Source organism: Elgaria multicarinata, chromosome 9, assembly GCF_023053635.1.
Source record: "Elgaria multicarinata webbii isolate HBS135686 ecotype San Diego chromosome 9, rElgMul1.1.pri, whole genome shotgun sequence".
Lineage (NCBI taxonomy): Eukaryota > Metazoa > Chordata > Lepidosauria > Squamata > Anguidae > Elgaria > Elgaria multicarinata.
In genome coordinates, this window is record NC_086179.1 from 335,255 (window position 1) to 361,548 (window position 26,294).

The 26,294-nt window shown below is 49.8% G+C and overlaps 1 protein-coding gene across 5 annotated transcripts in view; it reads left to right on the forward strand.

Annotated features, from left to right (window-relative positions):
* SBF1 (SET binding factor 1) overlaps positions 1 to 26,294 on the forward strand; it is a 105,852-nt gene that overhangs the window by 68,267 nt on the left and 11,291 nt on the right. For 4 of the 5 annotated variants that reach the window (XM_063134439.1, XM_063134441.1, XM_063134442.1 and 1 more), the window contains exons 10-26: positions 222 to 299; positions 14,684 to 14,797; positions 15,874 to 16,002; positions 16,107 to 16,205; positions 17,483 to 17,687; positions 18,277 to 18,389; positions 19,137 to 19,286; positions 19,406 to 19,474; positions 19,893 to 20,051; positions 20,178 to 20,455; positions 20,686 to 20,858; positions 20,982 to 21,055; positions 21,236 to 21,431; positions 21,998 to 22,134; positions 22,302 to 22,480; positions 23,463 to 23,602; positions 23,784 to 23,991. In XM_063134439.1, coding sequence (XP_062990509.1) covers positions 222 to 299; positions 14,684 to 14,797; positions 15,874 to 16,002; positions 16,107 to 16,205; positions 17,483 to 17,687; positions 18,277 to 18,389; positions 19,137 to 19,286; positions 19,406 to 19,474; positions 19,893 to 20,051; positions 20,178 to 20,455; positions 20,686 to 20,858; positions 20,982 to 21,055; positions 21,236 to 21,431; positions 21,998 to 22,134; positions 22,302 to 22,480; positions 23,463 to 23,602; positions 23,784 to 23,991 — 2,501 coding nt within the window. The remainder of the gene's footprint in view (positions 1 to 221; positions 300 to 14,683; positions 14,798 to 15,873; positions 16,003 to 16,106; positions 16,206 to 17,482; positions 17,688 to 18,276; positions 18,390 to 19,136; positions 19,287 to 19,405; positions 19,475 to 19,892; positions 20,052 to 20,177; positions 20,456 to 20,685; positions 20,859 to 20,981; positions 21,056 to 21,235; positions 21,432 to 21,997; positions 22,135 to 22,301; positions 22,481 to 23,462; positions 23,603 to 23,783; positions 23,992 to 26,294) is intronic. The other variant, XM_063134440.1, reaches the window with a different exon arrangement.

A 26,294-nucleotide genomic window follows, 5' to 3' on the forward strand; every position in this document is an offset into this window, starting at 1 on the left:
GATTTTTCCTCAAAAAGTATTTTATTAAAAAAATCCAATTTAAATTTAAAAAATCCGATTTAAATAAAAAAATCTGATTTAAATTTTAAAAAATCTGGCTTTTTGGTTTTTTTAAAAAACCATTGTTTTCTATCCACCTTGGATGCTTGCTTGTTGCCCATCCAGGGGAGGTGTGGCTGGAGCCACTTCTCTGCTGAGCGGACTGTGGTCTCTCTGTGCAGGTCTTGGACCCAGAGTTGGAGATCGCAGACCTGGCCTTCCCCCCGTCCACCATCTCGGCTTCCTCCCTCAAGATGCAGGTAAGGGGGCAGCTACTGAAGAGCGCCTGGCGTGACTGGGTTCCTCCTTTCCTAGAGATGTTCTCAGTGCTGTGTGTCCTCGAGGGGTGGGTAGGATTGCAGTGGACAGCAGGCACAGCTGATTCTCGACAGCCAATCAAGACTGAAGCGCTGTAGGCAAAGTGACGTAGGAGAAAAAGTGCCCCAGTTCAGAGGTGGTGAAAGGCCAATGGCAGAAGCCTCAAAGCCACGGTGTGCGTGTGAGTGTGCACGGGGGTTAGAGCGCCCTGGTACTAAGGGAATGTAGACGTGGTGGTGGTGGTGGTGATGGGTAAAACTCAGTGAGGTGCAGTTAATTTTGCACATGCCCTCTGTAGAAAGGAGAGCAGGGTTACACTTGGGGCAGGGCTGCTCTGAACGCAGTACATTAGAAACCTTTTACGTTTTTCCATTTTATCAACCCACATCGGAGGCAAGACAGAGGGGCAAAATTTCCCATTTTTCTCTTTCTCTCATGCTGGAGCCCAGTGGGGTCATCATCCCATGAAGGTGATTGGTGGGAGGTTCGGGACAGAGGAAAGGAAGTCCTTTTTCACTTAGGACATAGTTAAATTATGGAATTTGCACCCACAAGATGAAGTGATGGCCACCAATTCAGAGGGCTTTAAAAGGGGACTAGACAGATTTTGACAAAGGCTCCTCATAAAACAGGTCCTATCGATGAAACAAGATGGGCCTTCGCAAGTTGGGGAGTCGAACAGTGGGATTCCTCAAAGATCTGGATTGGGAGAGGTCTGCTTTTAACTTGTTTGTAAATGATAGAATCTGGGATGAAGAGTGAGGTAGCTGACCTTGCAGATGACGTTTTGGTATCAGGACCGGTGTGGCAGCTGCCAGGTTGGATTCTCTGCTGTTGTGTAACGCTCACTTGGCAGCAGCATGACGGGAACCTGTTGGTTGTTTTTATTGCGGTTTTAATTTTTGTGAACCGCCCAGAGAGCGTTGGCTATTGGGCAGTATAAAAATGTAATAAATAAATAAACCAGCACAGAGAGGAGGCTCAGGGTTGTGGGGGTGCTGCAAAAGGAGGGGGGCGGAGCTTGGCAGCCATGGCGGTGGCAGGTTTCTTCTGAGGCTCTGAGCGGCGTTGCCGGAAAAAGCAATTATCTATTTTTTAATGGGCATAAATCTTTGAGCAAACGACAGGAAATGATTATAAAAGCTATCGGAGCTGGAAAGTGTTGAGAAGAGCCGATGGGATGAGGTGAGCTTGACGGAATGTCTTTATAAACTGCAGAGGCAAAACCGAAAGTAAAGTAACATGATTGATGTCGCAGTTTGAAAAGAAAGAACTTATGCTTGTTAGACGTTGATCTGATTTACAGCGATCCTCACTTCTCATCCTTTATCTTAAGTTGGAAAGATTGAAATACTGGCTTTGAAGTTGTTTGCTGTAATCTTTGTAAAGTGGAAAGTGGAAGCTGTTTGCGGTGTGCCGAGAAGGGGGGGGTGAAGGGGAAGAAACAGCATTCTGTGAGGGAGATGTGGGATTTTGAGAAACTGTGAATGATTGGATCTGATCCCCTCTAGTGAATGCTGTTGTGAACTGAATATATTTCCTCCCCCTCGGGAAGAAGGTGGTGTGTTTGGCACATAGAAGAGAAGCCAGTAAAAGTTGCTAAGGAAGTGGGGGCTCTAAGATTTATGCCCTACTCAGAAGGGTCCTATGTCCAACATTAAAAAAAAGATTAAGAAGTGGGAAAAGTTGAATATACAAAAAAAGAAACCTTCAAATCATAATTTAACCCACCTCTCCCACCTGGAAGATACAGCCCCTGGAACAGACCAGGAAGACGAAGTTATAGACCCAGTTTCTTTGGATACAGTACCAAATAAAGAAAAGAATATGGCTGAAGGGGGAAAAGCAATGGACAGCAACTTTCCCTCCCTAGCAGAAATTAAGGCAGTTATTGTAGAGAATAATATCATCATTTTTAAAAAAATGGATCTGCAAATGAATGAATTTAGACAACAAATGCGTGTTCTTTCGGATAAGACCGCAGAAAACTCGGATAAGATCAAAGAGATAGAGGCAAAAGCGGAATTGGACCAGAAGAAGCAAGAGGCTTTTGAAAAATCAACAAATATTCAATTTAAGGAATGGGAATTACGTCTGATCGCCTTGGAAGACCAATCTCGTAGATCTTCAATTCGAATAAAGCAGCTGAAGCAGATACAAGGAGAAGATCTTAGAGAAATCATTCTGAACTGGTTCAAAGAGCTGATGCCTGACATACCAATAGATGGATCGGATCTGGACCGAGTCCACCGCGTGGGGGGGGCAAAACTACAAAGGGACTAGAGATATTTTGGTGAAATTTGGTAACTATTATAAAAAAGAGCAAATCATGAAAGAATTGAGATCTTTGACCCAGTTACAATATAAAGGCAAAGCAGTGCAAATTTATAATGATCTTTCTCAACATACATTAAATTGGAGACGGAGTATTAAACCAATAACTGGAATGTTAATGCAGAACAAAATTCCATACGCATGGGGTTACCCGGTTTTCTTAAGATTTACATATGGGAGGAGGGAACACAGAGTAACCTCATTGGATCAAGGTAAAGAATTGCTGAAGAGGCTGGGTCTGGATGGGGAAGCAAATGGGGCTGGAGTGGGTGGGGGAGGGAATGAGGCTGGGACATCTGGAGAGTAAGAGAATTGTTAATTATGTTTGGAGATAATTGCAAATAGAAATGCTAATATAGAAACCTGCCGGCCAGGCGCAGCACTGCCTCCCCCCCCCTTTAAAGTAGATGGCTGGAGTACTAGACTCACGGGGATATGGGGGGGGATTAGAGTGGGGGGGTGGGGAGGGGGGGAAGGTAGGAGAGGAGGGATTGGGGTAGGAGGGTGGGGGTTTTATGTATGGAGTTTGTTTTTTTATGTAAGCAAGTTTGAACTGCTGAGCACAAGGGATCGGAAGAGATTTCAAAAGGGTGATTATGGATAAAAAGATAAAGGTATCAACACTCAATGTTAAAGGTTTGGGGGCAGTCGTGAAAAGGAAGAGAATAGAACAAATGCTTAATAAAGAGGGATCAGATATTATAATGGTCCAAGAGACACACCAAGGCTCCGAGAATTCGAATATGATAAAATTAAAGTGGTTAGCCTATTATGAAAAGTCATTAGGGACATCGAAAAAAAATGGAGTGGCCACTTTGATTTCAAAAAAAAGTGGGTTTATATTAGAAGAAGTAAAAAAGGATGATAAGGGCAGATATCTTATGTTAAAAGGTAAAATTGAGGGAAAGGTCTATACTTTGATTAATGTTTATGCCCCAAATGAGAGGCATAGAGAGTTTTTTATAAAGTTGTTTAAAGAAATAGAAGAATTTAAGGAGGGGTATGCTATATTAGCTGGGGATTTTAATATGGTTATGGATAATAAACGGGACAGGTCAAATCCCACTAATGCTGAAAAGAGGAACAATATGACTATATTGAATAAATTAGTAAAAGAAAATGATTATTTAGATTCGTGGCGTTTACTTAACGGGAATAGGCCTGGATTTTCATACTTTTCCCCAGTTCATCATACATACTCCAGGATAGATTATATATTTGTTTCAAAAGATTTTGCAACGAGGATTTGTAAAATGGAAATGGGGGTAATAAAAGTAACTGATCATGCCTTGTTAAGTCTAGAATTTACAGTTAAGAAAGATTATAAAGAGGCATATAGATGGAAGCTGAATACAAAGATATTGAAATATAATAAAATAGTAGATAAAATTCGGAAGGAACTGTCGGAGTCATGGGAAATTAATGAAAAAGGAGGAACAGCTGGGTCAGTCATTTGGGACACCATGAAGGCTGTAGCAAGAGGAATCTGTATTAGAGAAACATGTAGTTTAAAAAGACAACAACGTGCAGAACAGGAAAAGTTAGAGATAGAAATTAAAAACTTGGAGGAAAGATATTGGCGAGTTAAAGATAAATATAAATTAGTGGAAATACAAGCTAAGAAGAAACAATTAGAAAATTTAAATATAGAAGAGATTCAAAAGAATTTAATGTATATGAAAAGGGAATATTTTGAAAACAGTGATAAGAACTCGAGGTTGCTTGCCAAGCTCACACAAAAAGAAAAAGGGAGGAATGGGATAGAAACGTTGAAAGATAGCCGAGGGAATTATTGTCATGCAATGAAAGCTAAAATAAAAATTTTTCAGGAATTCTATCAGGAATTGTATAAGGGTAAAGAAAGTCAACAAGAAAAGGTGGAGGAGTATATTGGAAGGTTTATAAAGAAGGGAATAAAATTAGAATATAAGGAGTTAATGGAGTCAGTAATAACTCAAAGAGAAGTTGAAGAGGTTATTGATAAGTTAAAAGTTGGTAAATCACCGGGAGCAGATGGTTTGGGTCCAGAATATTATAAGGTCTTCAAAGACTGTTTAGTTCCAAAATTAATGGAACTTTATAATAGGATATTATCAGGAGAGAAGATACCTGAATCATGGGAACATTCAGTGATAATTCTGATCCCAAAACCAGATAAAGATTTGACTAATCCCGATTCTTATAGACCTATTTCTTTAATAAATCAGGATGCTAAAATTTTTACATCTATTATGGACAAACGGCTAAATAAATTTTTGGCAGAATATATAGGAGCAGATCAATGTGGGTTTGTGGTGGGAAGGCATATGCATAATTTAGTGGGTAGAGTTTTAAATGTAATAAATGTAATAAAAAAAGCAAATATTAAGGCAGGTATTATGGCATTAGATATTTTTAAAGCTTTTGATTGTGTGAGCTGGCAGGCACTAAAGAGTATTATAGATAAATTGGGATTTGGAAATAAATTTAAAAATGTAATAGAACAGCTATATTCCCAAAATATGGCGGTAGTGGTGGTAAATGACGGACTTACTGAAAAGATACGACTAGCCAGAGGAACAAGACAAGGATGTCCGCTCTCGCCGGTCCTGTTTGTAATGGTTATGGAAGTTTTGGCGAAGGCACTAAGGGAGGATGAAGAGTTAGAAGGAATTGGAGAGGTAAGGGAAATAAAGTTAAACATGTTTGCGGATGACACTTTACTGACCATTAAGAATCCATTAAGAAAGTTAGAAAGAATTAAATATCAGTTGAGGGAATTTGAGGAAATTACAGGGTTAAAAATAAATTGGTCTAAATCAGAGATGATGTTGTTTAACTATACCAAGAAGGAAGAAAAGGATTGGGAATTTAAGGGAATGGAATTGAAAGTTAAGAATGAGATTAAATATTTGGGAATTAAAATTACAAAAAATTTAGAGAATCTTGAAAAGGGAAATTTAACGAGGTTAAAGAAAGAGGTATTAGAGAAATTGGAGAAATATAAAAGATTAAATTTATCTTGGTTCGGAAGAATAGCCTTAATAAAAATGAAGATATTAGCTAAAATTAATTTTGTATTTAGAATGTTACCTATAAAAATATCAGAAACCGAGATAAAAAGTTGGCAAAATATTATTAATAAATATTGTAATGGAGAAAAGAGAGCAAGAGTGAATAAAAATAATTGGTACCTAAGCCAAAAAAAGGGGGGAATGGGTCTACCAAACATAAAATTATACTACGTAGCAAATAGATTAAGACATGTTATAGAAGCAATTATGGGAGTAGGAGATTTATATTGGATGGAAGAAAAAACCATAAATAAGGTAGAGATGAATTTGGAGAATGTTTTTTTTAAAGACGGAGGAAGAAAGTGGGTTGGAAGTATAGATAATCCACTCCTGAGGACTCAATGGGAAATTTGGAGTAAATTTAAAGGGAAGCTGCTTCCGAGCAACTCTCCCTTAGCACCGATAATAATGTTAAAGAATTTCCCAGAGGATCTAAAGGGTAGATTATGTAAAATATTAAAAGAGAAAAATAAAATAAGATTAAAGGATTGGGTAAGAGATATTAAAACAAGAGAGGATATGGAAAATTTGTTAAAGGAGAAGAAGCTATCTTGGCTAGAATATGGTCAATTAGAGCAATGGAATAAAAAGTGGATTAAAGATAATAGAATGTGCAGAAAGATGACGAGGTTTGAAGAATTAGTAGTAAGTAAGGAGGAAGGGAAAGGAGGGAGTATAGTTTCAAAAGGATTAATGAGTGAAATATATAAAATATTGTTAGAGAAGGAGTTTAGAGAGAATACAGAGAAAATGGTTTGGGAATCAGATTTGAAGATACAAATAGGGCGACAGAGCTGGGAGGGACTATGGAAACAAAGAGTGTTGAGAAGTTTATCAGTAAGAATAAAGGAGAATTATTTTAAAATCCTATGGAGGTGGTACCTAACCCCGGTTAGATTGAATAAGATAAGTGATCAACATTCAGCAAATTGTTGGAGAGGTTGTGTGGTGGCAATGCAAATATGTACAAAGATTATGGAAGATGGTGTTCTCAGAAATTGAAGAAATAGTGGGAATGAAAATAGAACAAACACCAAAATAGCATTGCTTTCACTATTTGAAGATATAAAGTGTGGAAAAGGAACTATAGAGCTGATATCGAATTTGTTGGTTGCAGCACGATTGATGGTAGCTAGGAACTGGAAGATCCAAGGGGAATATTCTATTGAGGAATGGTACAAAGAAGTATGGGACATAGCCATTAATGATAAACTGACATGTAATATTAAGTGGAGAAAAGGCGTAACTAAAATAAATGAGTTCGAAGGAATTTGGAAACAGTTCCTAGTGTTTGTGTTTACTAAGGGAAGTGGGAAACCACCAGCAGAAGAAACGATTAGATTTTGGACTCAAGAATGATCCCGAGGTGGGGGGTGCACTTTTATGTTAAGAACGAAGATGTTGTAGTATGATAAGGTATATGTAATAGTTTTTGATATTTGTACTCAACAATCATTCAATATGTATGCAGCAGATATTTGATGTTTTTCTTTTTCTTATTGTGTTTTGTTTCAGTTATATTTTGGTAATGTTTATCTATGTTTATATAGTGTTGAAAATGAATAAAAATTTAATAAAAAAAAAAAAAAAAGGGACAGAGGAAAGGAAGTCCTTTTTCACTTAGGACATAGTTAAATTATGGAATTTGCACCCACAAGATGAAGTGATGGCCACCAATTCAGAGGGCTTTAAAAGGGGACTAGACAGATTTTGACAAAGGCTCCTCATAAAACAGGTCCTATCGATGAAACAAGATGGGCCTTCGCAAGTTGGGGAGTCGAACAGTGGGATTCCTCAAAGATCTGGATTGGGAGAGGTCTGCTTTTAACTTGTTTGTAAATGATAGAATCTGGGATGAAGAGTGAGGTAGCTGACCTTGCAGATGACGTTTTGGTATCAGGACCGGTGTGGCAGCTGCCAGGTTGGATTCTCTGCTGTTGTGTAACGCTCACTTGGCAGCAGCATGACGGGAACCTGTTGGTTGTTTTTATTGCGGTTTTAATTTTTGTGAACCACCCAGAGAGCGTTGGCTATTGGGCAGTATAAAAATGTAATAAATAAATAAACCAGCACAGAGAGGAGGCTCAGGGTTGTGGGGGTGCTGCAATGCCTTCTGTTGCCAGATGTGAAGAAGGAAGGAAGGAAGGAAGGAAGGAAGGAAGGGAGGAAGGGAGGGAGGGAGGGAGGGAGGGAGGGGCATCTATTGCTGGCCAGAGGTAGTGGTGCTCTTCCCTGCCTGGTGTTCACTGGTGTACTGGCTAACACCACACATGCGCACATTCAGATGTGCACCCTGAACACATGTTCCTGCCCTAAGCAGTGCAGAAAACAGGCAACTTGGCACTAAAGGAATCAAGAAGCCGGAGGCAAGGATATTTTATTTAAAAAAAATTTTACAATGACAAACCAGCCTGCATCAAATGTAAAACTAATTGTTGGGAGAGGGTAGTACAGCTAATTTGTTTTTCCTTTCACTTTACAGATAAAATGTAGATAGAATTGATTGGCTGCTTGGAGATTTCATTACGGTTCTTCATAATAACAAATTATATGTAGTCTCTTTTGGACATCCAGGACATACACATATTGCTGTGTATGTCCTGGATTTATATTCACAATAAAATCATGCCATATTTTATAAAAATTAGATACTTTGACTTCAGCTAATTTCACTTGGTAAATTAATTTTGCTGCCGTTGCTACTTGCCACCAGCTCCATGTACCAAGTCTTCAGTGTTAGATGTTCCTTCGGTTTTCCAACTTTTACTTATTTATTTGTTTGTTGCATTTCTATACTGCCCAAATAACTGAAGCTGCCTGGGAGGTTTGCAACGGCATCTGGCTGTTCCCCTGCGAGCTGCCGCCAGCCTGAACACAGAATGATTCCTCAGGCTTCACTCTTCTCATTTTGTTAATACAGCCAATGCTGAAGTCAGGTGTGTAGATCGATGTATAATATTTGCAATTTCTGAAAGATCATGTTCCTAACCTATAACACGACAGAGCATGACTGCCGCATAGGAATATGAATATATAGACACACACACACACACACACACACACCATTTTGTATTGTTTCATAGAATCATAGAATAGCTGAGTTGGAAGGGGCCTACAAGGCCATCGAGTCCAACCCCCTGCTCAATGCAGGAATCCACCCTAAAGCATCCCTGACAGATGGTTGTCCAGCTGCCTCTTGAAGGCCTCTAGCATGGGAGAGCCCACAACCTCACCAGGAAACTGATTCCATTGTCGTACTGCTCTAACAGTCAGGAAGTTTTTCCTGATGTCCAGCTGGAATCCGGCTTCCTTTAACTTGAGCCCGTTATTCCGTGTCCTGCACTCTGGGAGGATCGAGAAGAGATCCTGGCCCTCCTTTGTGTGACAACCTTTTAAGTATTTGAAGAGTGCTATCATGTATCCCCTCAATCTTCTTTTCTCCAGGCTAAACATGCCCAGTTGTTTCAGTTTCTCTTCATAGGGCTTTGTTTCCAGACCCCTGATCATCCTGGTTGCCCTCCTCTGAACACGCTCCAGCTTGTCTGCGTCCTTCTTGAATTGTGGAGCCCAGAACTGGACGCAATACTCTAGATGAGGCCTAACCAGGGCCGAATAGAGAGGAACCAGTACCTCACGTGATTTGGAAGCTATACTTCTATTAGTGCAGCCCAAAATAGCATTTGCCTTTCTTGCAGCCATATCGCACTGTTGGCTCATATTCAGCTTGCGATCTACAACAGTTCCAAGATCCTTCTCTTTTGTAGTATTGCTGAGCCAAGTATCCCCCATCTTGTAACTGTGCATTTGGTTTCTGTTTCCTAAATGTAGAACTTGGCATTTCCTTGAATGAGTTCAAATCTCCAGGGCCCGATGAACTGCATCCTAGAGTAATGAAGGAGCTAGCGGAAGAACTCTCAGAACCTTTGTCTATTATCTTCGCAAAATCATGGAAGACGGGTGAGGTGCCGGACGACTGGAGGAGGGCTAACGTTGTCCCTATCCTCAAAAAGGGCAAAAAGGAGGAACCTGGGAACTACAGACCAGTCAGTCTGACATCCATCCCTGGGGAAATTCTGGAGCAGATTATAAAGAAGTCAATCTGTAAACACCTTGAAATCAATGCGGTGATCACTAGAAGCCAACATGGATTTGTCAAGAACAAGTCCTGCCAGACAAATTTGATCTCATTTTTTGATCAGGTAACCTTTGTGGACTGTGGGAATGCTGTGGACGTCATATATCTTGACTTCAGCAAAGCTTTTGACAAAGTACCACATGACATTCTGATTAACAAACTAGCTAAAAGTGGGCTAGATGGAACAACTATTAGGTGGATTCACAGTTGGCTACAGAATCAGACTCAAAGAGTATTTTTATTTATTTATTTATTTATTTATTTATTTATTAGATTTTTATACCGCCCAATAGCCGAAGCTCTCTGGGCGGTTCACAAAATTGAGTACTTATCAATGGAACCTTCTCAAACTGGGGAGAGGCAACGAGTGGGGTACCGCAGGGCTCAGTCCTGGGCCCAGAGCTCTTCAACATTTTTATTAATGATTTGGACGAGGAGGTGCAGGGAACGCTTGGCCTTGTAGGCCCCTTCCAACTCTGCTATTCTATGATTCTATGATCCCTATTAAATTTCATTCTGTTGTTTTCAGCCCAGCACTCCAGCCTATCAAGATCACTTTGAAGTTTGTTTCTGTTTTCCAGAGTTTTAGCTATCCCACCCAATTTTGTGTCATCTTCAAATTTGATAAGCGTTCCCTGCACCTCCTCGTCCAAATCATTAATAAAAATGTTGAAGAGCTCTGGGCCCAGGACTGAGCCCTGCGGTACCCCACTCGTTGCCTCTCCCCAGTTTGAGAAGGTTCCATTGATAAATTCTGTAGCCAAATGTGAATCCACTTAATCCATCTAGCCCACTTTTAGCTAGTTTGTTAATCAGAATATCATGGGACACTTTGTCAAAAGCTTTGCTGAAGTCAAGATATATGACATCCACAGCATTCCCACAGTCCACGAGGTTACCTGATCAAAAATGAGATCTAATTAGTCTGACAGGATTTGTTCCTGAGAAATCCATGTTGGCTTCTAGTGATCACCGCATTGATTTCAAGGTGTTTACAGATTGACTTCTTTATAATCTGCTCCAGAATTTCCCCAGGGATGGATGTCAGACTGACTGGTCTGTAGTTCCCAGGTTCCTCCTTTTTGCCCTTTTTGAAGATAGGGACAACGTTAGCCCTCCTCCAGTCGTTCGGCACCTCACCCGTCTTCCATGATTTTGCGAAGATAATAGACAAAGGTTCTGAGAGTTCTTCCGCTAGCTCCTTCATTACTCTAGGATGCAGTTCATCGGGCCCTGGAGATTTGAACTCATTCAAGGAAATTAGGTGTTCTTTGACCATTTGTTTATCAATCCCAAATTGCAATCCTGCCCCCTCAACTTCTGCTTCACTTTCTCCAGGGGGGTCATAGACCCGCTTTTTGGAGAAGACTGAGACAAAGTAGGAATTGAGCACTTCAGCCTTTTCTTTGTCATCTGTTATCAATTTGCCATCCTCATTAAGCAGTTGAACCACCATTTCTTTCCTCTGTCTTTTACTACTCACGTATCTGAAGAAAGCCTTTTTATTGCTTTTAGCATCCCTCGCTAATCTCAGCTCATTCACAGCTTTAGCCTTCCTGATGCCATTTCGGCATTTCTGTGCCACGTGTCTGTACTCTTCTTTTGTAGCCTGGCCTTCCTTCCACTTCCTAAATGTATCCCTTTTTGTTTTCAGGTCATCTCTAAGCTTTTTGTGGAGCCACATTGGTTTCCTCTGTTGTCTTCTATCTTTTCTCCTCGTTGGAATTGTTTGTAACTGTGCCTTTAAAATTTCCTTTTTTAAATACTCCCACCCATCCTGCACTCCTTTTCTCATTAGGCTCCCTTGCCAGGGGACCTTACTTATCATAGTTCTGAGTTTATTAAAATCAGCTTTCCTAAAATCCAGAGTACGTGTATGGCTACACTCAACTTTTGTCTCCTTCATCATCAAGAATTCCAGTATGACGTGGTCACTTTCCCCCAGAGTTCCCGTAACTGCCACTTTATCCACTAAGTCATCCCTGTTGGTCAATACCAAGTCAAGGATTGCCGATCCTCTAGTTTGTTTTGCTGCTTTTGCCAGATGCACTGCCGTTGGTGTGATAACTTTTATGAATTCTCCCTAAGGATTATTGATACAGTTTTCTTTGAGATCCATAATTTATCCCATACATTTTGCTCTATTGTTATCCCAATACAATCTTCCCATAATACTTTTAATCCAGCTGAAAGATTTGCATCTATTGAGGCGAGGATTTTGAAAAAGCAATATAAATCATTTATTAAGAATTAAAATATCGAAAAAGTAAAGCAGTCTAAGAGAGAACCGGCATTTAATGCTTTACAAAAGTCCAACTATAGATGTTAGTTTAGCAAGTAAATGTGAGACGGCAGCTACCAAAAAATAAAACCCGTGTTGTATAATTTTCTTGTGTGTGTATTGATCCAAATATGGAAGGGCAGGATGGGAAGGAAGAGGAAGGACACCCTCATGCACCAATGAGAGGGTCTTGCGGTGGGGGTGTTGCGGACGAGTGGGTTCTATGGAGGTGTGAGTAGTGCAGTTAGGAGTGTGGGTTTGGGGTGCATAAAGGCAAAACTTTGAGGCCAAAGGGGCAGAGCTTTCAGGGCAAAGGAAAGAGTGTCCTGGGAACCTTTCCAGGACGAGTTCAGATTTACTAAGTGCCTCTGCGCTCAAGCTTTGCAGAACGCTTCCCTTCTCGGGCTACCGAGGCAGAGGACACTGCCTTCCAAAAGCGTTCTCAAGTTGCCCAAACAAGGGGCAGCGGTGGTTGCTGCCGCTCTCTTCAGTTTCCAAAAGACAACAAAACCACGACTGCTCAAACATGCCCTCTGTATTGGTGTTTGAGAATGCAGCCATTCTCCAAAAGGTGAGGATTGGGTAGGTGGACAAACCTCTCCGGAGCTGACAAAAGCATGGTTGAAGTACTGAGGAGAAGCAGAGAAATGTGCCAGCGCTGGAGAAGTGATGTGGGCTGGTAAAAGGGACACATCTGCCCTTCAGTATGTGTGGTTTCCTCAGGTTTGGTGGCTCCCATCTTCACCTTTTCTCCCTAGTTCTGATTTTAATAATTAAAATTTAGACAATGGGAATGTCTCCAGGCCCAGTGTCCAGTCGAATCTTACATTTAAAATGAGTTTTAAAGGCGGCACCATAACTTAAGGAATCAGAAATAAAACTGCCAGCATCCTACAGTTCTTATACAACTCTTTGGCGTGTCCAGACTTGGAATACTGTGTGTAGTTCTGGTCACCACACCTAAAAAAGATATTGTAGACCTGGAAAAAGTGCAGAAAAGGGGGAACCAGAATGATCAATGGGCTGGAGCAGTGGAGCATCTCCCCTATGAAGAAAGGGTTACAACATCTGGGATTGTTTGGATTAGAAAAAGGGGAAATAGTGGGAGACATGATAGGGGTGGACAAAATTAGGCCTGGTGTGGAGAAAGAGGCATCTCTCTCTCTCTCTCTCTCTCTCATGATGTTAGAACGCAGTGGAGTCATTGCAGGATTGGTGGGAAATTCAGTACAGATAAAAGGAAGTACTAGCCCTGAGGGCTCTGTGCTACCTCCAGGAGCAGAGGCGGTAAGCCTATGTACACCAGTTGCTGGGGAACATGGGTGGGAGGGTGCTGTTGCACTCGTGTCCCACTTGTGGTTTCCTAGTCAACAGCTGGATGGCCCCTGTGTGAACAGCATGCTGAACTAGATGGGCCCTTGGTCTGATCCAGCATCAGGGCTCTTATATTCTTATGTACTTCTTCACAAATGGATAGCTAAGCTATGGAATTCACTACTGCAAGATGTAATGACAGCCATGAATTTGGATGGCGTCAAAGAGATTGGACAAATTCATAGCGGATAAAGCCATCCAATGGCTACTCGTCCCGATGCCTATATGCTAACTCCAGCGTCAGAGGGGTCCATTGTGCTCTTGTCCTATTTATGGGCTTCCCGCAGGTCATTGATTAGCCACGGAGTGGGCAGAACGCTGGGCTGGCTGGACCCTTTGTCCAGCGTGAATCTTCTTAAGTTCTTATGAGGTGGACTCGGCTTTCTAAGTTTTCAGTGGGTTTGGGCAAAAGAATAATGTCAAGGAAGGAAGAGAAGGACATCGCAGAGTAAGGCGATGGCCACCCAAAGACTCAGCCACGGGTGGCGTAATGAGGATCATGGGGACAGGCCTTGAAGGGATGTGGCAGTTTTCGCCTGTTTGGAATGGGGCCTTCTCTTTTTCAGTGGAGGCCTCTCGTTCCAGTCCAAATCAAGCATTCAGGAACAATGGAGCTTCTTAGTTTGTTGAAAAGACAACTTGACAGTTGGGGAATAAAATTTATAAAGTTATGAATAAGGTAGAGAGAGTGAATAGAGACTTTCTCAACTGCTCCCAATTAGATTGTTGTATTAGATTGGGGGTTGGACTCGATGGCCTTGTAGGCCCCTTCCAACTCCGCTATTCTATAATTCTATGATTCATTTCCACGTGGCTGGTATTCATGGGTCTGGTGCTGTGCTGCTGAGAGAAGCCGGAGTGTGGGGGTGGGTTGGGTCAGAGGAATGGACACTCTCTTTTGGGAAGCTTCAGGATTGGTGGGGCGTCTTCCTCCGCAGGGGAGTTGCAGGCAGAGCTGCTGCAGCCAGGAAGGGCTGTCAGAGGGTGGTGCAGATGTCTGTGTGTGTCCGTGTGTCCTTTCTGGAGAGGAAGGAGGCTGTGCAGAGGCTGTGGCTGGTGCTCCAGAGCCCATTGCCCTGGGCTCTGGTTTTGCCCTCCTCAGCCAGCTCCCAGTGATTGAACCTACCTCCCTCCCTCCCTGGGCTGCAGGACAAGGAGATCCGGGCTGTCTTCCTCCGCTTATTTGCCCAGTTGCTCCAGGGCTACCGCTGGTGCCTGCACATCATCCGCATCCACCCGGAGCCAGTCATTCGCTTCCACAAGGTAAGGACAGCCGCCTGTCGGGGCTGCTTCAAGGAGGATCCCTGCATTGAGCAGAGGGTTGGACTCGATGGCCTTAGAGGCCCCTTCCAACTCTGCTCTTCTAGGATTCTATGATAAGGCTGCTCGGCGCTGGGGCTCAGCTGGCAGGGCAAGGCAGGCGTGGCTACTGTGTGCCGTGGCCGGCTTCTGCCCCCGGGAGCCGTTCGCAAAGAGCAAACCTCTTAACATGCTTTCAGATCTTGTCTTTAGGGGACAGGGCAGATTTTATGTATTTTTTTATTTAAAAAGATTTATATCCCACCTTCCCAATGAGAACTCATTGTTTATAGCATCTTGTAAAAGTTAAGATACCACAATCATACCCTAAAGCAATAATCTAAAGAAAGCCACATCATATGGAAACGAAGACTGGCTCAGGAGATGATAAGAAATCTGACGTGGGGTTGGGGGTCACCACTCCAGGCATCACGTCCTTAGCGAGAGAAAAGCCTTTTGCTACTGCCCAGAAAGCAGCAAAAGTCCGGAGCCTGGGGGCCTCATGGGCACGGCAGGCCGTCACCCAACCTCTTCCTCTTGGGCCTCCCTCCGCTGGAGGAGGCACGCCAAGAAGGTCCTCTGGGTCTTAGGGAGTGGGGCTGCTGATTCGGGGTGGTGGCCCCTTAATTGTGAAGCTCGGGCTTCTGCTCCATCTCTGTGGGTGCTGGACCACTTGGCCTGCTCTGCAGAGCCCATGTGGTTGGTTGGTTGGTTGGTTGGTTGGCTGCTGCTGCTGCTCCTCTTCCAGGATTATGCCCAGTGCCACGGGAGTAGTTGTGGCATGTGCCTCTGAAGCAGGTCAGCGCCGTGTGTCTGTCTGCAGCTCAGTGGGGGCATTGGTGCCGTGGGTCGCCAGCTGCTAGCCCTTCCCTCTAGGGTCAGTCTCTTCTCAGGCTGGCTCTGGACTCTGACCAAGGCCTGCTCACACCTGGGTTGGGCCACCTGGCACACGTGCTTCAGGAAGCTGTTTGCAAGGGGTCCGTGCCCTTGAGCCAGTGGCCTCCCTCGGTGACTGGGGCGCCTCCTCCTTCTTGGTCTAGGCAGCCTTCCTTGGGCAGCGGGGACTGGTGGAAGACGACTTCCTTCCCAAGGTGTTGGAGGGCATGGCCTTCGCCGGCTTCGTGACGGAGAGGGGGGCCCCGTACCGGGACACTGACCTGTTCGATGAGGTGAGAGGCTGTCGGAGGGGGCCGGCTTGGCCCTAGCATTTGTGCCTGGGGGCAGAGGTTGGAGCCGCCCTTTCACCCTTCTCTGCTTCCTTCCTTCCTCTCAGCTGGTGGCCAATGAAGCAAGGCGGATGCAGGCCGAGGAAGGCAGCAAGGCCCGGGTTCTGCGCCACATCAAGGAACTTGCGGAGCAGCTGTACAAGAACGTAGGTGTCTGCCGGGATGGGCCACCGGAGCACCCAGCAGGCTGCTCCTCCTCCTCCTCCTCCTCCTGTGAAGGCCAGGGGTGCTGCTCTGTCCACCAGCAGGGCTGGAGTGTTCTCGAGGCGTGCCTTAGGCCTGCTTGCTCAGCCGGAGGCAGTGACCCTCTCTCGTGATGGGAACGTTCAGGCTGGTGGATTCTCCTGTTTGCTGAATCCATAGTTGGTGGAACATCAAGTGCTCGGTGTTGGCTCTGCGCCAGCCGGGCGCGGTCTCTCACGTGGAGTGCTGCTGGCCTTCCCCGAGGCCCTGTTCCCTTGCGCGCTCACCATTTTTTAAATCATTTGGGTGAGGGCAAAGCTGGAACTCTTATCAGATTTGCAGACGGCACTCTGGGAGGGATAGCTAACACACAGAAGGTAGAATGGAGACTTTCAGGGGCAAAGGTTGGGTCCTGCCTTTAGTACCAAAAATTAAAGGCACAAGTATAAGAAAGGGGATGACCTGCCTGGACAGCAGTGCTGGTGAAAAGGACCTGGGGGTCTTAGTGGGTCACAAGCCGCATGACCAGCCTTGCAGTGCGGTGGCTAAAAAAACCCAATACAGTTTTGGCTGCATTAAGGGTCACGGGAAGTCATCATTCCACCCTGTCCTGCGGTGGCCAGGCCACACTGTAGTTGTGTGTTCAGCTCTGGGCACATTTCAAGAAGGACCAGGCGTCAGCTCAGGAAGCTAATGCAGTTTGGGGCTGCATTAACAGAAGCAGAGAGTCCCGATCACAGTCATCGCTCTGGTATATTCTGTACCAGTCAGGCTGCAAACGGTGTCCATTTCTGGGTGTCCCGTTTTAAGAAGGACTTGACGAATTTTAGCGTGCCCTGAGAAGAATATCCGGGATGGTGAGGGGTCTGGAAACCAAGTCCTTTGAGGAACAGTTGAAAAAGCTGGGTCTGTTTTAGCTGCAGAAGAGCTGATTGGGGGCCCAGGGCTCCAAAGACAGAGACTGTTCTCGTGGCTCTGAAAGGCAGGGCTAGAGCCGGTGGGTGGAAATCTCAGGGAAACCGGTTCTGGCTATACGTTAGGGGAATGTTTCCCTGTGGGGCAAGCTGCCTCGCGAGGTGGAGGGTTTGAACCGGGGGCTGGATGGCCAACCGTTCAGGGATGCTGCTGCTGCACCCTGCGTGGCAGGTGTTGCGGGGGGACGGGGACGGGGGGTGGGCTCAGTGACCTCCGAGGTGGTCCTTGCGGCTCGATGATCCTGTCTTTGGCTTTGTTGTTCCAGGAGAACCCCTACCCTGCCGTGACCATGCACAAAGTGCAGAAGCCCACCGAAGGCTGCCACCTGCGCCTGCACCAGAGGCCTTTCCCCCGCTTGGACGAGGGGACCATCCAGTGGATCGTTGACCAAGCCACAGCCAAACTGCAGACGGCCCCCCCTGCTGTAAAGGCGGAAAAGAAATGCATGGTGCCATCGGGGCCTCCCCTGGGTATGTCGTTGGGGGGGGGGGGATGCTGCAGCTGCTGCTATGGGCGGTGTTGCCTTGAGCTTGCCTTGGTTTCTGCTGGTTTTGTCCATTCCGCTGGGTGCGTTGATCAGAAGTGCCAAAGGATGCCTTCCCTGCTTCAGGGCATTCTTGAACTGGATTCCAGGGTGCCCATCACTCTCGGACTGCCTAGCCTAGCCTAGCCTGGAAGGCCTTGTGGCAAAGGGCTCCTGGCTCACGAAGGTGTGGTTGGCTGGCACAAGCCCTGCATGCTTTGGGCCCCCTCCTGGGGGCCTGGTCTGGTCTCCTCGTTGGCAAGTGGGCTTGCAGAATCCCAGAGGCTAATGAAGCAGGGATGCCTGGAGGGCGATGCTTCTCCTGCTACCTGGCGGAGCAGGCCTGCCAGCTCTGGCCCTGCCGAGGTCTCTGGCCTGCCATGCCCTTGGGTGATCCCATCTTCCCTTCTCTTCCTGCCCCATGGCGTGTGTCCACGGTGGGCCAGTGAAGGCCCCCACGCAGGGGGAAGGGCAGAGAAGGTGCGTCAGCCTTCTGCAGACCGAGGCAGACATTCCCCCTCCTCCCACCCTTGCAGGGGTTCTCATGGAACGCCACGGCGTTGTGTTGGCCAACAGCGCCCGCCGGCTGGAGGTGGTCCGGAACTGCATCTCCTACGTCTTTGAGAGCAAGATGCTGGAGGCCAAAAAGGTAGGAGACCCTCGGGGCCCCGTCCAGCCCCTCTTCCCTTGGGGTGGGGGTGGGGGGGAAGGGGGGGGAATGTCTCCCCCTGAGTCGGAGGGCCCGCTCCCCTGGCCACGGAGAGGCCTCGCGGGATGCTCCCGGCACTCCTCTGAAGTCACCTGAGCAGCAAGTGCTCCTCGCTCAAGATGCTCCTGGCAACGGCGGATCTCCCACGCTGATGCGTTTTGAAAGACTTCCCAAGTCTGCATTCTTAAAAGCTGAATGATATTTTCATAGAAATGGAAATGTAATTTAGATAGAAATCTTTGAAAAACATTGATAACAGAAAATACATACTAGAAAGCGCCGTCTACGCTTCTAGCATTACTCCCAAAAACCCAGAGGTGGTTATTTAACCTTAGAAAACGTGAAATCCAATTTCAGAAAGTGCTGTTTCTTTCTTTCTTTCTTTCTTTCTTTCTTTCTTTCTTTCTTTCTTTCTTTCTTTGAGATTTATCGATGAAAACCATTTCTCAGATGCTGCCCCAGCACTCCAGACAGGCCCAATGGCAAAGACGGGCCCTGGAGCGGGGGCTGGGAGATGGCTGGCCCTGGCAGCGGGTGGGCAGGTGTGCGGGGAGCCGCTTTGGCCCAGCCGTGGCCTTGCAGGGCGAGGCGCCCCCTTCTGCCGGGTCCCTGGGGCTGGTGGTTGCCTGGGCGTTGGGTGGAGATGTGGGTCTCCCCCCAGTAAGCGCGGCTCTTGCCCTCTTGCAGCTGCTCCCCGCCGTGCTGCGAGCCATGAAGAGCCGGGCTGCTCGGCACTGCCTGACGCAGGAGCTGAACCTCCACGTGCAGCAGAACAGGGCCATGCTGGACCACCAGCAGTTCGACTTCATTGTGCGCATGATGAACTGCTGCTTGCAGGTGTGGAGCCAGGGGCTGGGGCGGGAGCAGCCTCTTCCGGCTCTCGGGGGGTCCTTGGGGGCGCCCCACAGCGAAGCTCTTCGCCCTCGCTGACCAGCCCCCCTCTGCCCCCCCCCCAGGACTGCAGTGCCACAGACGAGCACGGGGTCGCAGCAGCGCTTCTGCCGTTGGTCACCGCCTTCTGCCGTGTAAGTAGCCTGGGAGCTCCGGGCCGGGTGGGTCCCCGAGGGGCCTCTTCTTCCGGGCTCCGCTGATGCCTCGGGGTCCAGGAGGAGCCGGGCTGGGCCAAGGCGGCCGGCTGGCCGTCCAGCCATCGAGCTGCGCTGGCAGGCGCTGGGTCCCAGAGAGGGGAGGGGCCAGGGCCGGGGCTGTTCAGCAGCGGAGCCCCCACTCTGCAGGCGGGAGCCCCCAGGTCCGATCCCCGGCAGCCCTCTCCAGGGAGGGCAGGAAAGGCTCCTGCCTGAAACCCCTTGGAGGGGCTGCCGACCCGTGCCGACAGTACTGGCCCCAGGTGGGCCCACAGCCTGGCTCAGTATAAGGCAGCTCCCTGTGTTCCTAAAATTGGGATCGGATGAGGGGACTTCCTTCCTCTTTTGCTGCCCCCAGAAACTCAGCCCCGGCATCACCCAGTTTGCCTACAGCTGCGTGCAGGAACACCTGGTGTGGACCAACCTCCAGTTCTGGGAGGCGATGTTCTACTGCGACGTGCAGAACCACATCCGGGCCCTGTACCTGGAGGGCAATGAGGAGAACCACGTGGGGGAGGTAAGGCAAGGCAGGCCCCGGGTGCAGCTGCGAGAAGTGAAGGGCGCCGCTTGGCTGCCTGGGGAGCGAGGAGAGGGTGCTCACGGGGCCCCGCAGTCTCCTGGCTGATCCTCTTCCCTGGCCCAGCAGGTGGGTGAGGAGGCACCAGCAGGGCAGGAGGAGGAAGAGGAGGAGTCAGTCCTGGAGATTGCGGCTGGGCAGTGCCGCCTGTGGCCCACCATGAGCCGCGAGAAGCAGCAGGAGCTGATCCAGAAGGAGGAGAGCACCGTCTTCAGCCAAGCGATCCACTACGCCAACCGCATGAGCTACCTCCTGCTGCCCCTGGACACCAGCAAGAACCGGCTCCTGCGGGGTTCTGGCCTCGGGGACGCGGAGAGCGTCAGCAATAGCTTCATCACAAACAGGTAGTAGGGCCGGGGGCCGGGGGCCGGGCTGCGCAGGGGGCAGGGGCGGCCGCTTTGTGGCTCTCTGTGGGGCAGCAGCTGCCTGCCTGGGGAAGAAGAGGGCCCGTGGCCACCAGCTCATGCGGCGGGTGAGCAACCACCGCCTCCGTTGGCCTGCTGTTGGGGTGTGTGTGCCTGGGGGCGGGGCGGTCCAGGCCCCAAAGGGCTCAAGCCGTTCGCTCCTTTGCCAGTATTGCCGGTAGCGTGGCGGACAGCTATGACACCGAGAGCGGCTTTGAGGAGGCCGAAAGCTCTGACGTGGCCAACTACGTGGTCCGCTTCATCAACCGCTTCGTGGACAAGGTCTGCACAGAGAGTGGCGTCACCAACGAGCACCTCAAGGGGCTGCATTTCATGATCCCGGGTAGGTGCCCCCCCTCCCCTCCCCTGCGGCACACTGGGGTGAGATGGATTGGGGCCGGGGGGGGCGCCGTTTTTGGGAGTGGGCTTTGCCTGGAGGGTGACACTTCCCGCCCCCTCTCCCTAGACATTGTCCAGATGCACATTGAGACCCTGGACGCCGTGCACAGGGAGAGCAAGAGGCTGCCTCCGATCCAGAAGGTGAGCGGCCTGCGGGGGCAAGCGGGGAACTTCTCTGGGGCGGAGAGCCCCGGGGGAGCGGGGGCCGGCCGGCCGGCCTCCTCCTCCCTGGGCCCGAGACCTCCAGAGGGCAGGGGGAGCGCCATGGGGGTCCCGGGGCTGGAAGGGCCCAATCCTCCACGTCCCTCTTGCTTCTTGCAGCCCAAGCTTCTCCGGCCCAGCCTGCTGCTGGGTGAAGAGGGCGTGATGGACGGGCTGCGCGTCTACCTCATGCCAGACGGCAGGGAAGAAGCGGCGGGGGGCAACATTGGCGGCCCTCCTCTGCTCCCGGCGGAAGGCGCTGTCTTCCTCACCACCTACCGCGTCATCTTCAAGGGCACCCCGACGGACCCGTTGGGTACGAGCCTGGCCCGGGGGGAGGGGCAGCAGTGGCCCGGGGGGGGGGAAGGCCGCCTCATGGGTGGGGTGGGGGCCTTAACTTTGGAAAAAGAGAGCGGGGCGGCGTGTGGGGGACGCAGCCGGTGTGCGAACTCAGTTGGGTCCCCTGAGGAAGCGGAGTGCGGCGGACAGGCTCAGCACCCACGCGCGAAAGGGCCGGTGGCGCACAGCGCATCCTTCAGCTGAAAGGCTGCACGAGCGGCTGCACTTCCGGGTGGCTCGCCGGCGCCCGTTGTGTGCCAGTGGCCGGGGGACGTTTTGCCTTCCCGACCCGCTTGAAGGCTTCCCTGGCCAGGCCCCGCGGGAGCAGAATGCCAGGAGAAATGCCCCCGGTGGGGCTGCGCTGGCTGCAGGGCTCTGCTGCGGGTCTGGTGCACGTTTCTGGGCGGGCGGCTGGCCGGAGCAGGCCTCTGCCTCAGGGTCCCTTGCGCAGAGCTCCCGGGGCCCCGCCGTGCATTGGCTGTGCTGCCGCCGCTGCCTGGCCCGTGGCTCACGCGTGCTCTTCCTTCCCTGGCCCCTCTCCAGTGGGGGAGCAGGTGGTGGTCCGCTCCTTCCCCATCGCTTCCCTGACCAAAGAGGAGAAGATCACAGTCCAGGCGCAGGTAGATCAGTTCATCCAGGAGGGCTGTGCTCAGCTCCAGCTCCGCTCCTGCACATTCCAGGTGAGCCTTGGCCACTGTCCAGAGCCCCCGGGGCCCGGAAGGGGCTCCTCCCGAGAGGAGGGGCGGTTTGGGGTGGGCACCCCCTGCTGAGGGGGCGCAGTCGGCTGGCGTGCCGCCGAGGGGCCTCCGGCACAAGACGCCCTGAGCGTGGCTGGCCTGCTCCACAGCTGCTGCGCATTGCCTTTGATGAAGAAGTGGCCTCGGAGAGTGCAGAGACCTTCCGGAAACACCTGAACAAGCTGCGCTACCCCCAGCACGTGTCCGACACCTTCGCCTTCACCGCCGGCCAGTCCAGCCGGCCCAAAGCCCTGCAGCCCAAAGCAAAGGAGAAGAACCCATCGCTCAGGTGCAGACAGAGCCCCTGGGACCAGTGCACCGTCTGCTCACGGAGCTCTGCTTGGCAAGGCAGCGGTGCTGGGGGCCCCCGCCCCCGCCCTCCTTGCTCCAGTGAAGCAAGGCCTCCTGCGCGGCCACATCCGGGATCCAAACGGCCTGCGCTTCAGGATTCTGCCGTGGCTGCGAGGGGCCTCTGTTCGGGGGCTAGGGGCGATTGGCAAACCCTGGCACCCACACGGGACGGGGGGGGAGGGGGAGGGCTTCCCAGGTGCTGGAATCATGACTTCCCCCTCCCCCCACGGGTTGTGTTTCTTGTGTGTGACCAGCTCCTGGCAGGGGACGGACGTGTGGTGAGGCCTGGCGATGGGCGCCCTTCCTCCTGGGAAGCCTGGCCTCTCAACCGCATAAGGAGGCAGGGGCTGTGGAGGTGGCACGTGCCTCAGGCGGTGGCTCCCATTCCTCCAGGGTGCTCCCTTGCAGCAGGCCACGGCAGCCCTGGGGAGCCCGAGTGCGCAGTTGGGGCTGTGGGCCGCATGCTGACCAAGGGGCTGAGCAGAGCAGCTTATTCCTGCTGCGGTTCACTGTTGCTCCGGCTTCCCAGGCCAGGCAGGCATCTGAGCCTGGCCGGCTGGCCTTTTGATTGCCGCGGCTTCTGCCTCCACTGAGGGTGCTCCAGTGTCTGTGCCTCCGGCCTTCCCTGCCCTCCCCAGATGTGGGTGTGGGAGCGGTCTTCTTCATCTCCCTGCTGCTCCCCTGGGGCCCTTTCTCTCCCTGCTCCCTGGGGCCCGGCGGTGGCATTTCCTGGTGCCAGGGTGCCGGTGTGTGTGTGTGTGTGTGGCCTTCATGTCGAAGGCCCCCATGGCTGGCTCTCCGCTCTTTCCCTGGCCGTGGGGCCGCTGAGCTGGTCAGGTTTCCCCTGTGCCCCCAGGCGGAGGGTGTCTTGTTCCCCGTCTCCAAGCCTGACTGGCTGGTGCCTTCTTTCTCCGCTATAGGACCATCTCCAAGAACCTGGTGAAGAATGCCAAGAAGACGATTGGCCGCCAGTACGTGACACGCAGGAAATACACGCCCCCTCCCTGGGAGCACCGTGGCAGCCAGCAGCACGTCCCGGAGGACGAGGACGAGATCTCAGGTATGATGGCTGCCTGGACGGACGGACGGCCAGCTGCATGTGCACGCCCCTTGTGCAGCTGTGCCTGGAGGCTGGGTGACACACGCTCTTGCCTGCCCGTGGCCGAGCTGCCCTGGCACCTTGAAGGGAGGGCCGGGGGACCCTTCCTGTGCCTGGCCTGACTCTGCCTGGGCTTCTGCAGTGTCCGAAGATGTAGACAGAAGCACCTTGACCCCGTCCGCTGCCATCCGGCCCGCAGACAAGATGACCATGAGCCATCTGGTGGAACGGGCCTGTTGCCGGGATTACCAGCGCCTGGGCCTGGGCACGCTGAGCAACAGCCTGACCCGTTCCAAGAATGAGCCCTTCCGCATCTCCACCGTCAACCGGATGTACGCCATCTGCCGGAGGTGGGTGGAGCGCAGGGATGAGACCCCCCCCCCTTCATGCATTCGGGAGGGTGGGCAGGTCATGTATCGTCGTCATGAATGCCAAACTGGAGAGCGCGAATGCTAGACAGCGGGATTAGACGGAGGGGGGCATGCCAGGCAAGGGCGGTGCCCGGGGCTGTCCATCCCCCATCCCTGGCGGGGGGGATGGGGGAGGCACCCAGTCTCATTGCGCTAAAATGTACTGCATTTTAAATGATATTAACGAAATAGCTTTGAAAGCTACGTTTCCCCCAAGGAGTAATCTGGCTGCTTCTCCTTCATTGGACAGTCTGAGCCAGAAGGGAAACGCCACCAGGTGTGACCGCCTGCCCTGGGCACTCTGTAGCCACAACCCCTGGGAGCCTCGGCCGGCTGCCTGCCTGCCTGCCTGCACATTGCCCTGGGAGCCTTCCATGTGAAAGATCAGGGTCCTTTAAAAACGGAGAGCTTGGCATCCATTCATTGCCGTTTCATTCATCACATTTTTATACCGCCCTCTAGCCAAAGTGCTCTGGGCAGTTTACAAAAATTGGAAGCCATGAAAAGCAGTTTATACAAAATACAAAAAGGGAGGGTGTTTGCCTAAGACCACAGAGACAACCTCTATCTCAAAACAATTTGTGAAGCCCTGAGCTGAGGCAATCCGAGAACAAACTCTGTCCACTCGGCCCAATGACCAGCACAAGTATTATTCGTAGTATTATCCCGCCTTTTGCCCGATGCTGGGCCTCAAGGTGCTCCCGCCAGCAGGAGGCCCCTGGGCTCATCGCGGCTGGATGCGAGATCACCATGGCGGGCCAGTGGCAGACGTCTCTGGCCCTGGCGGCTTGACGCGTTGCCCAGGCTGAGCCATCGTGGACACGTGTGCTCTTTGGCGCTTCTGCAGGGGCGCTGTGGACCTCCATTCAAGGAATTCCTGGGGGTGGGGAGACGCCTCTGCCCTGCCCCCCCCCCTGCAACTGTGGCTGTCAAATCTAGATGCCCCGTCCATCCACCCGCACAAAGGCTGTCATCCTTCTGCAGACCGTAGCTGCACAGTTCAGTCCTCCGTTTCGATGCCCAAAGGTGCCCAGCTCCTGGTGCCGCCCGCTGTTCGGTTGGCGTGCCCGCCCTCTCTTCCTTTCGGCAGGGCTGCCTTTGGAGAGCATCTGGGCACCTTGACCGGCTGGAGCCCCGCCTGGTGCCGGCTGAATGGAACCTGTCGTGCCAAGGTCTTCCTTGGCATCTGAGGGCATTGTTGTATCCAAAAAGAGACAAGGTAAAAGTACAAATATAAACCCTTTATTTAAAGTATGCCTTGCAAGGCCGGCAGCATAGCCGTATGCCTGACTAAGCCCTCTCAAATGCTATCCCCAATCTCCCCTTATAGATTGCCCAGCCTTCAGCTGCATCTAATCCTTGCTCTCTTAAAGATACAGTACTATGCCACCTTCACATTTCTCCCCCTCTTAAGAAACCTCCATAATCCCACATCCCAACACTACATAACATAATCCTTAGTCCAAGCAGGTGGGTGTCTGACACGGACTGGCCGTCTTCCTGGTTCACCTCCCGGTTGGTCAGATTCAGCTGCTGGCCTAGTCTCTATTGTGGGTGAAAAAGGCAAATCCTCTAACCCAAATTGGGTATCTTCATCATCTTGATGGTCTACTGGAGCAAGATAAGAAGCATTCCACACACGTCCATCCGAAAGTTTATATGTACAAGGTCCTTTCCCCCCAATAATTTTATGAGGAGATGTGAAACTTTGTTCTCCCTTTCGTAAAATCCCAGGTTTCCTAACTCAAACAAAGGAGTTGCACTGGAATGTTTGTTAATTAGCACCATGATGTCCATCTGTATATACTTTAGATTTCCTTTGTTTCTCTTTAACTTTCTCTCTCATATCGGATTCCAAAGGTCTATCTGGTCTAGAGTTTAACACTCCAGCCACGTTCAATTTTGTATGCATCTCTCCGCCATGCAATAACTCTGCAGGTGACCTCTGTGTTGTTGCATGCTGTGTAGCTCTATACACTTGCAAAAAGTCAGTGGTGAATGTTTTCCATGCTTTCCCTTCTAACTTCGCTGTTTGTAAAGTCTCTTTCAGGCTTCTGTTGAACCTTTCAATCTCCCCATTAGTTTGGGGGTAATACACAGATGATCTCCAATGAATAATATTACGTTCTTCTAAGAAAGTTTCAAATTCCACTGAAGTGAACTGAGCTCCATTATCTGAAACCAGTTCTTTTGGATTTCCTTCTCTACTAAAAACAGTGGAGAGGAAACTAATAACTAGCTGA